This window comes from Nyctereutes procyonoides, unplaced genomic scaffold (genome assembly GCF_905146905.1).
Source record: "Nyctereutes procyonoides isolate TBG_1078 unplaced genomic scaffold, NYPRO_anot_genome, whole genome shotgun sequence".
Taxonomy (NCBI): Eukaryota; Metazoa; Chordata; class Mammalia; order Carnivora; family Canidae; genus Nyctereutes; species Nyctereutes procyonoides.
Genome location: NW_026575048.1, coordinates 39,308,880 through 39,323,246, shown reverse-complemented (window position 1 = coordinate 39,323,246; position 14,367 = coordinate 39,308,880). Strand labels below are relative to the sequence as shown.

The following is a 14,367-nucleotide window of genomic DNA, read 5'->3' as shown; positions in this document are numbered from 1 at the left end:
TTCATGTGGTCCTGGGCCCTTTGTGTATCATCTTTGGAGAACTGTCTCTTTAGATCCTTTGTATATTTTTTAATTGGGTTATCTATTTATTATTGAGTTGGAATGCTTTATATCATCTGGATTCCAGTCCTTTATCAGATATCTGATTTCGCAGACATTTTCTCCTCTTTTGTAGAGTGCATCTTCACCCTCTTGATAGTATTGTTTGAAGCATAGAAGATTTAAGTTTCGATGAAATTCTGTCTAGGTGTTCTTTTGAAGTGTGTGCTTTTGGTTTCATATGTAAGAATCCATTGTTAAATCCCAGGCCTGGAAAATTTACCCTTATGTTTTCTTCTAAGACTTTTGTGGTTTTAGTTCTTAGATCTGCTAGGATACTCTCAAATGATAAGCAGCCCCTCACTGCTTCAAAAGTACTTGTTCAGTGGGTGTATGCCTCTCTGGTCAGGAGGTGCTTCTTTATTTTGAATTCAGTGAGACTTTTGTCGTTTTAATTCTGCAGCTTTTAACAAATCTTGTTTTTCATCTGACATTTTTGTTTTTATTGTAAAAACACACACACACATTGCCATGGGTGGAGTTCAGCAGCATGCTCATGTGCTGGTGTAAACATGGCCCGCAGTTGTATTTTAGGCAACCTTAGCTGCATTGCTGTCCCAGACCCTTTATGTGGCTTCTGGAATCAGGTGTCTTCTGAATTCTTAAGCACAAGGTAGGATTATATTTAAAAATCAAAGGGGACCTGGGTGGCTCAGTGGTTGAGTGTCTGGTTGTGATCTCAGGGTCCTGGGATTGAGTCCTGTATCAGGTTCCCCTCAGGGACCCTGCTTCTCCCACTACCTATGTCTCTGCCTCTCTCTCTGTTTCTCATAAATAAATAAAGAAAATCTTAAAAAAAGATTTTAACAAGCCAAAACAAAACTTACTCCCTGCCCCAGTATTCCAGCACTGATCTGATAATTTCCCTCTTACTATTTCTAGGAATATAAGACCTACAAGGAGAACTTTCTAAAGCGCTTCCAGCTCACCAAGCTCCCTCCATATCTCATCTTTTGTATTAAGAGATTCACTAAAAACAATTTCTTTGTGGAGAAGAATCCAACTATTGTCAACTTCCCTATTACGTGAGTATTCTCTTGCTTCACTTCCTCTTAGGGGTAGTGAGCCTGAATCTCTTTTCATATTTTTGTACCATTAATTTGGGTCTGTCTTAGAGATTGCTGGGAACAGAGCCTACAGACACTGTGTAAGTTAAGGGTTCTTGTTGGAAAGATACAAATATTTCAGGGACTTCAAAGATAGATGTTTACCTTGAGGCGGTCTTCCTTTCACCTTTTCTCCTCTTGTCCTCTTGCTTGTTGGGAAGTGTGTAGTCTTTCAATGTAGGGAAAAATAGTTGATGAAAGTAGGGCAGGACAGGTAGGATGCTGCCTGGCCATGAAGATGCTCTCGGGCAGTTGGAGTCTGACTATCTTGGTAGTCATTGCATCTTCTTGCATATTGTAGGTAGGCATGGATAGTGGTGATGGTTCCACATTTGTCTTGTCATCTTTGGGTCCTTCTGTCTTAATTTTTTCCCCAGAAGGTAAAATCTAGATTGCGTTTAATTTCTCCCTAGTGGCAAGAAAGATAAATTTTGATGTATGGTCTTATTTTTAGTTTATCTTGCAGTTGTTTTTTTACTAACATTTATGAGTATTTTATTATTATTATTATTATTAAAGATTTTATCTATTTATTCGTGAGAGGCACACAGAGAGAGAGAGAGGGAGAGGGAGAGGCAGAGACACAGGCAGGGGGAGAAGCAGACTTCACGCAGGGAGCCCGACATGGGACTGGATCCCGGGTCTCCAGGATCACGCCCTGGACCGAAGGCGGCGCTAAACCGCTGAGCCACCCGGGCTGCCCATTTGAGTATTTTAATGCAAATTGGGAGGAGTTGTACAAGATGCTTTCATTTTGCTGTACTTTCTAACTCAGAAAGTTCCTGCAAGATCCTTTTGGAGGTAGATAGTTGGTTTCCAATTCTCAGGAGATGTGGTTTTTCATACTCTGAACAAAGTATCTTTGAGAACATGGAGAAACCTGGTGGTAGGACTGGCAGGAGGAAGTGTGGGTCTCTTTGCTGGCATTTAGAAAAGATAAGAATGGAGCCCTAAAGTAGTTTTTGGTTAAAAAGGATTTGGGTGTATATATGACAGGATTAACTTGATGTTTAGCTCAGTAGGGTTGTTTTTTGTGTCCCACCCCCCCCAAACCTTCATAGAGTAGTTTGGGAGCTGTGATTTATAAATGCTCATCCCTTCCTTCCTTTCTTTGTCTCTCCATCCCTCTCAGTTTCTCAGTTGCCTAAACTACACCAAGACTGCCAATTTTCTCCTTTGAAAATGGTCCTAGGTCTTACTTCTGTGTAGTGTTTTTAAGACGGTAGTACCTGAAAGTGAAGAGGCTTCAGTGCTGTGCCATTCTAGCTGTGTGACTTTGGGCAGGTTATTTGTATATATACTGGAGTTATTCATACATGGATAAAATGAGAGCTTGGACTAGGTGAACCCTAGGAATCCTTCCAAGAATAACGTTTTATTTTTCCTAGTTCCACAATCACCAGGAATCTGAGAACAATTACAGGGATGAGGAGAGAAAACCTCTGTAGTTAGTATTACAGGAAAATCTCTTCATTTTTCAAAACCACACTCTTTGTCATGTTCTTCACTAGCATCTTGTCTGTGTGACAGATAGAGTGAAATTGGATATGGAAGCCAGCTCTCTGCTATCTTGAGTGAGACAGTAGAGAACCTTTCTCTGTAAGTCCATGTAGTGAGGTTTTCTTTCAGAACTGGACTCTTGTGAATTGTCACAGTCACCAGTGTGTTCCTGGTAGGAGGGAGTGCTCTGGACTCTAGGACAGTTCCAGAGGAAGGAGGACTATGTATTGATAATAGTTCCTGCTCAGTCACCACAGAAATGTCCTTACTCTGTTGGTTTCTTTTACATTGCACTTGGATTATGTTTATTTGGCTACCAGCTGCATTTAGGTTTTTGGTAACTGACTTCAGTAGTTTGTCCTTGGAAAGCTTACTTTGGAGAATTTGAGAAAAAGTTAAATCCTTTATTTCTTTTAGGTTTTATTTATTTATTGGAGAGAGAGTGCACGAACAGGGGAGGGGCAGAAGGAGAGGGATAAACAGACTTCCCGCTGAGCAGGAAGCCTGATGTGGGCTCCATCCCAGGACCTTGGGATCATGACCTGAGCCAAAGGCAGGTGCTTAACTGACTTGAGTTAGTTAAGTGCCTGGGTGCAGGCACCCAAGAAAAAGATAAATTCTTACCTAGTCAGCCTTTCAGAGACTAATTCTGGAAATCTGCACTTTAAATGCATTATGCACTATAATTACTTTTGATGTAATATGGTTCTAGATTAGCTAAAGCCTACACTCTTTTTAAAGAATTATTTATTTTAGAGAGAGAGTGTACACACACACAAGACCGAGAAAGAGCAAGAGAGCAAGCTCGTGCAAGTAGTAGGAAGGGCAGAGGGGAAGGGAGAGGAAGAGGAAAGAATCCCAAGCAGACTCCATGCTGAGGGAAGAGCTAAATGTGGGGCTCAGTTTCATGACCCATGAGATCATGAGCTGAGCCAAAACCAAGAGTCAGACGTTTAACTGACTGAGCCACCCAGGTGCCCCTAAAGTCTCTACTTTTGCAAATGTCTCTTTTCATACCTAATTTTTCTCCTGTGTTTTATTCATAACACATCTTTTTACCAGAGATTGAGCGGACTTGCAATGATTAGGTGCCCTCTGCTGGTTTGGGGATAGGGTTTTGGAGCACAGGATTAAAGCTGTACTTCCAGCTAATTAGGTGTTCTCTGAATTGAGCTGTTTTGATTAGGAGAGGAGTGTGGTGGGCTCCTTTGGCTATTTTCTAAAACAAAATGATTTTTTTTTAAAGATTTTATTTATTTATTCATGAGAGAAACAGAGAGGTGGAGACCTAGGCAGAGGGAGGTGTAGGCTCCCTCTGGGAAGCTGGATGTGAGACTTGATCCCAGGACCCTGAAAGTAGATGCTCAACCACTGAGCCACCCAGGGATCCCAAAGCAAAATGATTTAACATGTTTTCATTCCCTTGTCACTTAACAGTTTTGATTCAGTCATGAAAACTGAAGTATTTATACTTCTGAAGATTCTCTAGGATTTCTTAAGACAGACATGTCTGGACAGCTGTTTTTATGTTTTTGTTTATTTGTTTGTTTTTTAAGATTTTATTTATTCATGAGAGATACAGAGAGAGAGAGAGAGAGAGAGGCAGAGACACAGGCAGAGGGAGAAGCAGGGTCCATGCAGGGAGCCCAACACAGACTTGATCCTGGGTCTCTAGGATCATGCCCTGGGCTGAAGGCGGCGCTAAATCGCTGAGCCACCGTGGCTGCCCAGGACAGCTGTTTTTAAAGCTGAGGATCGCTAGCACTAGAAGATAGCTCTTTGCAGCCAGCAGGCATTTTGGCTCTCTAGAGCTTTCATGGATTTATTTCAACTCATATCTAACTTATCTTCAACAATAAATGTTGCAATCTACACTGTACACTATTAGTCTATAGAAAAGGATAGCTGTTACTAACATGTAGAATGCTATTGGAACAAAGTTGCATGTTTATTACTACATGGTTTACATAGAAAAATTTTTGAATTTTTGAGCAGGTAATATATACACAGTCTATAATTCAGAGGCAGATACACATCTGGAAGTGACCACAGACATGACCACTGTTAGCATTTTCCATGAATCCTTCACTTATGATGTTACTGGATTTCATATTTTGAGCGGTACTATGTCATCAGACAGCACACCAGTTCTATAGAGATTAGGAATATGATATAGTCTCTCTTATTTATATTACTGGTCACAGTTTCCCTGTTTAACTATAGGGAAGTTCTTCACAATTGTCTTTGTCCCATCTTCACAGTTGACAATTATCATAACATTGACTGCAATAACTGGTGTATACATTTATGCTTCAACTGATGGTTAGAATCCAACAAATAAAACGCAAAAGGAGATTTTATTCCAGACTCAAGAATGCTTCTCTATACTTGAAAGTGAATATTCAGATACCCAAAATAAAATAGATATATCCAAGTCCCAGTTGAAGGGACAGCTTCTGGCAATCAGAACTGAGGAATTTGGAAGCTGTGGAGTAGCCATAAAGAAAAGAAAGCCGGGCTGCCAAAGGAGGGAGAAGAACAAAGCGGATGTCAGAAGCAGAAAAGAGGGCAAATGGCCCCCTTGGATTTTGCTTCTTCTTTAAGTCCTAGTTTTGTCAACATTTCTGCTTTACCTTGAGTAAATTCCCCTTTTGTGTTGAAGCTACTGGTTTGCCTGGTTAGCCTTAGTGAAATTGTTAAAATGATTCTCTACAGTGGTGATTCGCAGAATCATGTGGTCAGGCCTTCCCTAGCCAGAGGCTGTCAACGGAACACTGCACCTGTGGGATTCCCAGAGAGAGCAGGGGGGTGATGTGTTACTCCTGTGGTCTCCCTTAACCCTCACCATCTCCGAGGAGATGGGGCCGCACCTTTTCATATCTGAGAAGAGCTTTAGGCTCAACCTGCTCAAATGCTTATATACCTCTGAAGTAGCAGAGCCCTCATTCCAGTTCTAATGTGAATGACACGAGGCTGTGCAGTTTTGATGGCGAGGCCTGCTTTTACAGTGTGCTTTCCCCGTAGAGCCCATCTTGCTCGTTTGACTCATTTTTGTGGCAAAGTATGTGAATTTCCAGCAAGCTGGATTTCATGGTTCTGCAAGTATACCTAGATCCAGGGCCCTAAAGTAGGGGTCAGTAGCTCTCTAGTCCGTTGATGGAGGACAGTTTCCCTGACCTCCATAGCCTTTGTCTGATACTTGGATTTATTTTCATCATCACTAGAAATGTGGATCTGAGAGAATACTTGTCTGAAGAAGTACAAGCAGTGCACAAGAATACTACCTATGACCTCATTGCCAACATTGTACACGACGGCAAGCCCTCGGAGGGCTCCTACCGGATCCATGTGCTTCATCACGTGAGTGGCAAAAATGGTGGCTGTTCCTTTGGCATTTCAGTGGCCTGCTCTCTTCACCTCGCCCTGTCTTGGCCTTGGCGTTCTGCAACTAATAGAGCTATCAGTGGTTAGTTCCAGGCAGTGGGTCTCAGTTGTGGCTGCATGTTGGACTCACCTGGGGAGATTTTAAAATCCTGATTGATGCCTGGGACACTCAAAGCCAGTTATATTAGAACAAATTGTTTTTTCACCTGGAATAGAGGCCAGGGCTGTTGCTAAATATGCTGTAGTGCACAGGAAGCCCCCATAACAAAGAATTATCTGGCTCGAAATGTCAGAGTTAAGAGACTGTATTAGATTATGTGGAGGTGGGAACCAGGCGTCATGGTGTTAAAATTATCCAGGAGATTCCATTGTGCAGCCAAGGTTGAGCACCACTATCCTAGACTAGAGCCTTACCCTCTGAAGTGGAATCCTTGAACTAGTAGCACTGACATCATATGAGAACTTGCTAGAAATGCAGAATCTTAGGCCTCATGCAAACCTACGGAGTCAGAATCTGCATTTTGACAAGACTCTCTGGTATGTAATTACAGTCTATGAAGCACTGGTCTAAAGGTTCCTTTCAGCTAAAAAACTGTTTTGAATTTGTCTCAAGCTAAAAATGGATGAAACATGTACTTAAGATATGTTTGGTATCACATGGATGGTTAGCATAGATTGTTTTAGTTTGATTAGACTTCTGGGAATAGGGGGAAAATAAGTAGCTCTGTTTATCAAAGATTTTACTGTGTGCTAGAAAGTATGAGTGTTTAATAATGTATTATTTGAGAGGGAGAGGAGTGGAGAGAGAATCTTAAACAGGCTGTGTGCTAAGTGCAGAGCCCCATATAGGGCTGGATTGTGTCTGTATTGCATAGCCCTGAGAACATGAACTGAGTGGAAACCAAGAGTCGGATAATTAACTGACTCTGACACCCAGGGGCCCCTGACTTATATCTTTAACACAACCTCTAAGACAGGCATTAATACCGTTTTTTTTTTTTTCCCTTTTTTTAAAAATTGAGAGCGGGAGAGAAAACCATAAGTCAGGGGAGGGATGGAAGGAGAGGGAGAAAGAATCTCGAGCAGATTCCCTGCAGAGGGAGCCTGATGCAGGACCTAATCTCAGGACGAGATCATGACCTGAGCCAAATCAAGAGTTGGACATTGAACTGATTGAGCCACCCAGGGGCCCTAGTACCCTTTTTTTTTTTCTTTTTTTAAATCAACCAAGGAAACCTAGCTTCAGAGTTTGAGTAATTTACCTGAAGTTGGTAGATTTGGGATTTGAACCCTGATACTTATTTTTTTTTCTTTAAGATTTATTTATTTATTTTATAGAGAGAGAAAGAGGGAGAGTGCATGTGTGAGCAGGAGTAGGGCAGAGGGAGGAGAGAGAGAATCCTCAAGCAGGCTCCCTGATGAGTGTGGAGCCTAATATGGGGCTTGATCCCAGGACCCTGAGATCATGACCTGAGCCAAAATCGAGAGTTGGCCACTTCACTGATTGAGCCACCCAGGCGCCCTTGGTTTCACCAGGTTCTTAACCAGTCCTCAATACAGGAATAGGGGCTTGATTATGTGATCCTGAGCATTTCTTATGTTTCCTATATTCTGAACGATTGGACTATCTGGAATATCTATAGTCTGTAGTATCTGTCTTTGGCATTTCTTTGAAGTTTGGATGGATGAGGCAGGTGAGCTTCCAGCAGTGCCCCTGCCATAATCCAGAAGCCTCTTTTTCCCCCTTATGTATGGCATCATGAAGTAAGGTAGGTTTGCTGTATTTGCAGCACTGATTTTATGGACCAAAGGAAACAGGTTAGTATTTTGAACTGTGTCCATGAAGGACACTTTTCTTGGCTCTTGCTGTGTTCTCTGGGATGGGGTGTGGGGATATCTACTTTTAGGCTTTCCCAGTAGTTAACACTGCACCTGCTCAGTGTGTGTAGTCTGTCTTTTTTTTTTTAAGATTTCATTTATCTATTCATGAGAGACACAGAGAGAGGTAGAGACATAGGCAGAGGGAGAAAGAAGCAGGCTCCTCACAGGGAGCCTGATGTGGGACTCAATCCCGGGACCCCAGGATCACGCCTGGAGCCGAAGGCAGATGCAGGCATCCCTAGTCTGTCATTTTTGAACAGCAAGGAGTTATCTTAGATGAGGAGTAGAGGGCTACCTCTTACCTAAATTCTTAAAAGTGTTGGGAGACTCCATTGTACTTCAAGGAATCCTCGGCAGGGGTTGAGTTTGCCAAGGTCAGCACTCCAAAAGCTCTTTAAATTGAATGATGCCAAGCAGAAGTCATGCACCCTCTTAATTATGATTCTTGCTGAGAAATGGTCTAGTGGCTATTCTGATTTTTCTCACTTTTTTTCTGTAGTCCTTTCCTTCTGTACCTTTTGGTTTTAGGGAGGAGACTAACCTATCCCTTAATACTTTTTGCAGGGGACGGGCAAATGGTATGAATTACAAGACTTGCAGGTGACTGACATCCTTCCCCAGATGATCACGCTCTCGGAGGCTTATATTCAGGTGCGTTGGCCACGAACTTGCTGTGTGCTGAACAGATAGGGTGTGGGGCCAGTGATAAGAATGATGTGAGTGAAGGCAAGAAGTGATATTGAGTTAAAGCCTTGGTTAGGCTGGGTACCTGTTGGGATGCACTGAGGAGTGCATCTGGCAAGAGGAGGCCAGATTATATAGTCCTGTGAACCTAGGAGTGATTGTTAGAAAAGAGAAGGGCAGGGAAGCGTGGAAGATTTGTGGATGAGCGAAGAGGTTATGTGTGTGGCCAGGTTAGTTTTGCAGAGAAGTATGTGGTCTGGTTTCAAGGAGGAAGAGTCTAGGCTTATCAGGACCCTAGCTAAAAGTCGACTCTGAAGCTTTCCCCAGCATCCCAGGCCAAGTTAGCACTCTTTATGACCCTACAGCATTTTCTGCATGTCTTTACCAGAGTACCAATCTTATTATTTTAACATCTTCTCTATCGAGAGCTCATGGAACAGAGTATCTCTACTTTTTATAACTGTCTGGTACCTGGCAAAGAAGGAAGACAGAGACTAAGAAAAAGCTATAGCTTTGTTTTGTCTTGTCATGCAATAAGTTTGTTTACAAACATTCTGAATATGTTGAATTTAAGTTTGATCCATTTTTCAAAGAGACTGCACCTCTTAAAAATGTTGTTTTACATCTGCTTAATGGATTAAATAAAATCTGCTTTTTTTTTTTTTTAAAGATTTTATTTTTATTTATTCATGAGAGACACAGAGAGAGGGAGTCAGAGACAAAGGCAGAGGGAGAAGCAGGCTCCATGCAGGGAGCTCGATGTGGTACTCGATCCCGGGATCATGCCCTGAGCCAGAGGCAGACACTTAGCTGCTGAGCCACCAGGCATCCCGAGATAGCTTTTTCTTTAGTAACTTTGTCTATGAGAATAAGCTTAACTATGAGTTCTTTTTTAGAAAGTGAGTTTGGCATGGAAAGTAAAGAGAAGGGGGATGGGTAGAAAAATAAAAAGCAAAAGGGAATTTTCTGAAAGATGATTGAGTTAGTTTCGGAGGACATGCAAATATGGATGTGGAGTGACAGGCTGTCCCTCGCCTAGGGTGGAAGAGGTATTTGATAAATGTGTGTGGATTGAATGCCAGCTCCTACCTGCCTGTTGTATTCATTTCTTACAGATTTGGAAGAGGCGAGATAATGATGAAACCAACCAGCAGGGGGCTTGAAGGAAAAGTTTAGGGCTTTGCTCCCAGTGGCTTTGGCTGAAGATGTAATACCAAGGCTGTAGCTGAACATAGGCTGATTGGCATATTCCTGGAGCCAGCCTGTTTTGTGGATTTGGGTTCACGCCAGGACATCAGAGGGGCCCACCTGCCTGGGATGGGTCTGCACTGTCCCCCAGCTGTTCTTTGATCAGTTGATTATAGACTGATGCCCCCTTCTCCTTCGTATCTAGCTCCCCTCTAGTTTTAGCAGGCCAGAACTCTTTTACATATGTGTGTAATTTTTTTCTGGGCATCTGGAAATATCCAAAGGACAAGATAATGTCTTTGCACATCACAGCCTCAGAATTCTAGGAATCCACTAATACTCTTCTGCCATCATAGATATTTTTTGGTGTGGCTCTCTTCATTTCCTGCTGTGTTTTTTGGAATGGATTAAATGTTTTCCTGTTTTTAAACCAGCCTCTTGTTTTATGTCCTTCCCTTAGGCTGTTGTCAGCATGTGGGTGGTGTGTCATTTGGGATGTATTTTGTCTCTATTGGTAACAAAATATCTGACTAAAGCAATACATTCCTGTGCTTAACTAGAAGTGTGAAGATGGGCTATTTCAGCCTTAGGTGCAGGACTCTGTGAGGGAAAAGGGAGGGAAGATAAGCAGGAGGGACATCTGACTGCAGCACAGTTCTGAGAAAGTCTCAGCCCGGCCAGCAGGGAGCCCAGAACAAAGGTTGCCAGTCAGAAGAGTCAAGCAGAAATGGCTTTCTTCAAGTTCAGTTCTTGATATTAAGACCAGCCTGGAGAAAGTATGACCTCAGCCCAAGCACTGTGGCAGAGCTGAAAATGTGAGAGATCTGGATACAGTGGCTGGTGGCAGCCAGTCAACCACAGCAAGTTCTCCTAAAGGTAGGAGCCCTGCATGTCTGTGGCTGCCACCCTTACTTCTGGGAGTCAGTGCTGTCCCTGGGACATCCCTATTTTCCTTTACCTCTTTGACAGCTACAGTATGTCCTTTGCTGACCCCTCTTCCTCTCCAACTGGTGAAGCTTGAGATTCCTCAGGACTGCTAGGCCCTCTCCTCAGTGTGCTTCCTCCTTGGGCCATTTAAAATATGTCCATGGCTTCACCTGCCCCTTAAGAGAGATGGCTTCTGTCTGGATCCTAGACTTCTCTACGTTCTTGAACTTTAGAGCCAGCTGCCTATTTAATATATTTTGGGTGTCTTAAAGTCAGTTCAAACCCAACATTGTTCAAAACTGAGCTTGGGAATTTTCTTCTCAAACTTGGCCCTTTTCCAGTGGTTTCTATAGAGGTGTAGGGTTCCACCTTCATCCTGTTAATAATTTGGAAATTTATGCCAGAATCCTTCTTTCCCCACCCCCACTTCCCTCATCTAATCTATTACCAAGTCCTGTCAATTTCACATTTTAAGTGTCTCTTGAATCTCCATACTTTAATCCCCTCCCATTGTCTAGGCTAAACTAGTGCCAGCCTAGTCCAGGTCCAGTTAAAAGAGAGAAACCATACAGTAATTTGATCAGGGAAAACTTAATTTCAAGAATTATTAACTATAACAGGATTGGAGTCACAAGGGATTGACTGGTATAAAAGAACTCGAAAGAATTGTAGGAACAGCAGGTGTAAGGAACAGCTATCACCCCTAGGGCTGAGATGGTGTCTAAGGCTGAGATCCAGACCTTGCTGAAAGTCTGACCCCTGAAACCCGTCCGTGGTCTCTAATGTGTCAGGAAACGCTGTTTATGGGGAGTCATCTTTGCTTCCAAACTGCCTGGGGAGGAGAGGAGCACCCAGAGCATCTGTAAGCTCTGCAGGAACCAGGCACCAGGGAATCTGTGAGGCATGTAGGAGCCTGGTGCCAGAGAAAGCTGCACGTTTCCTTCAAGTGAGCACAGGGAACTGGATGCGGAGAAGCCCTGTCTTCCTGCAGTGTGTCTCCAGCACCCTCTTTGGACAAAGCCTCCATGGCAGCTGGCAAGGAAAAATCTAAAGGACCCAAATCCATTTTCCCAGAGCAGGTGGAAAGGATAATTTGTGGAGTTGTGAGGCACAGACCATCCCTTGATGACTCAGCTTCCATAGACAGTCTTCTGCACATTTGAATTCTGTACAACAGCAACAAAGAAAATAGCTCTGTATTTCTGCCTAACAAGAAGCTTGCTACCCTTCTTCTTACAAGTGAACACTTTTTCAACCTTTCCCAAAATGACATGTCCCAAGAGTCCTGTATCCACTGATGGCTGTGTCGATTACTTCTCAAATCCACTTAGTCCCACTGAATATTCTATCATCTAAAGACTAAGTTGTAAAGTGAACTTCCAACGAGTTCTATATAAAGTGAAAGTAGGAAGAAGAGAGAAAAAATGCTTAACATACACAAATTATCATTATATATAATAAGCAAGTAGAGAATACAATCCATATTTCTGTGATAGGGCAAAAGGCTGCAACTGATGTCTGTGCTTCTTTTGCTGTCCCTTCTGGGTTTAGTCTGCCCTTAGCTAGAGCTTTAGCTAGTTGCGGTTCTATACCTGGTAGGGTAACCCAAATCTTCAGTCCCTAAAGACCTAACTCCTTAATCCTACTCCCCACCCTCCTTGTGTTGCTATAGTTTTCCATTAACCTTTACTACTGGATATAGTCCATCTTGCCTGCATTTATTTATAACAGTGACCCAATTTCAATGCTGATAATCAGCATTACTCTGTCAAGTAGATGACACTCCATACCCTACTACCCCCCCCCACTGCCCTCTGTTGATTTAGCAGCATAAGGAGCCCAAAATGTCCATGTGATAGTCTAATTGAGTGGAACCATGTTTCCTGGGTGGAAACCTGCACCCTTGGGAACTAAGACCTCTAAACGAGCAAAGGTTAAGGTTGCTAGAACAGAAGTCAAAATTCTGCAAAGTTACTAAGTGTAATAAAAGTCACATCAATTTCCACTTGTTTTTTTAGACCCATGTATTGTAATAGGAGAGAAAGCACATATAATGTTCTCCGATTCAGAGCATACTGTAGCCTATAAAATGAGCACCAACTGGTACTGTAACTGAGTTTTCAGTAAGCCTTTCTACCTTGTAGTGAGACTAGCTCCTTCCAGGTGATGGTGTATGTGTTAAGACCAGTGAAATCTATGAGCATGAGCTCATTGCTGCACTTCCTTTGCTCTGAAAAGTGTTGCCTCACCAGATGCAATGCGGCATGGAATGCCATGATAGTTGATAAGGCATTCTGAGAATCCATGGTTGGTGGTGGTGCTAGAAACATGGGTAGGGAAGGCAAATGCATATCCAGAATGTGTTTCTATTCCTCTGAGGACAGATCTCTGCCTCCATAATAGAAGATATAATCAGCCTGCACCAGGTAGCTGGCTGCTGCCCACAAGGAGTAGTGGAGACTAACTGTTAATTCCTGCTGTCAGTAAATTAGATATTTGGCAGAAGTTCTACTCAGATCAAGATGGCAAAGCCTGGGTTGTGGAGCCCATGCATAGCCTCGATTGCTGCCACCATGGCTCATGAGCTCATTGAGTAAGCACTGGAGAAAGAGGTTGCTGGCTGACATTCCATAGGTCACGTCACTTGTGTAAACCTTATTAAGAGTCTCCTCTGCAGCAGATGACTTTTGGGGGGCATTCATATGCAAAATAATTATTTTCATAGTATATAAAAATAATTATTTTCATAGTGTATATATTTTATTTCTATGATATATGTAGTATATATGTAGGATATAGTGTATATTATATACATTTATATTTATTCTCCTATTCCATTCCATTCCATTCCATTCCATTCCATTCCATTCCATTCCATTCCATTCCATTCCATTCCAGAGTTTATCCTTATATCTCGTGCCCAGATTTCCTTTTCACTAGTTTTACAATCCTGTTCATTCTGAATCCCTGACCATCCAGCCAAACCATTGGCAACTACCCATGAATTAGTTGAAATCTGTACTTTTGGCCATCTCACACTCCAAATACAGTAAACAACCCAATAGACTGTTTGCAGTTAGGCCCACTAGAGAATTTTCCTTTTCTACTGTCTTCAGTGTCACTCTGAGTGAGGATAAAGTGCTACAGCTGTCCACTTGCAGGGTGTACCTGCATTTTATGCAAATCTATCTATAACTCAGCCTGAGTTTTGTCTTCTTGGTCAACTGGTCTGAAGGAACTCCCTAGGAAGCAACACAACTGGAGTTGGTGTCAAGGAATGTGAGCCACCTGCTCATGTAACTTATTGTGCCTTTTAGACCTGAGATTGGCCCAATACACTACCCATTTAATGATAGCTTGCAGCTGCACATGGCCAACTTTATGGCTAGTTGAGTCAGACAATAGCAGGTTCATGAGTGGAGATTCAGTTTGCATAGTCACCGGATAGCTTACTTTTATTTTATTTTTTTATTTATTTTTTTTTTTTTTATAAATTAATTTTTATTGGTGTTCAATTTACCAACATACAGAATAACACCCAGTGCTCCTCCCGTCAAGTGTCCCCCTCCGTGCCCGTCACCCATTCACCCCCACCCCC

General features: G+C 42.5%; 1 protein-coding gene across 1 annotated transcript in view; it reads left to right on the top strand.

Annotated features, from left to right (window-relative positions):
• Positions 1 to 10,272, top strand: part of USP39 (ubiquitin specific peptidase 39) — a 32,898-nt gene extending 22,626 nt beyond the window's left edge. The window contains exons 10-13 of the mRNA XM_055327068.1: positions 982 to 1,124; positions 5,930 to 6,065; positions 8,535 to 8,621; positions 9,770 to 10,272. Of these exons, the coding sequence (XP_055183043.1) occupies positions 982 to 1,124; positions 5,930 to 6,065; positions 8,535 to 8,621; positions 9,770 to 9,817 (414 nt within the window). The 3' untranslated portion in view covers positions 9,818 to 10,272. The remainder of the gene's footprint in view (positions 1 to 981; positions 1,125 to 5,929; positions 6,066 to 8,534; positions 8,622 to 9,769) is intronic.
• Positions 10,273 to 14,367: the final 4,095 nt, after the last annotated feature.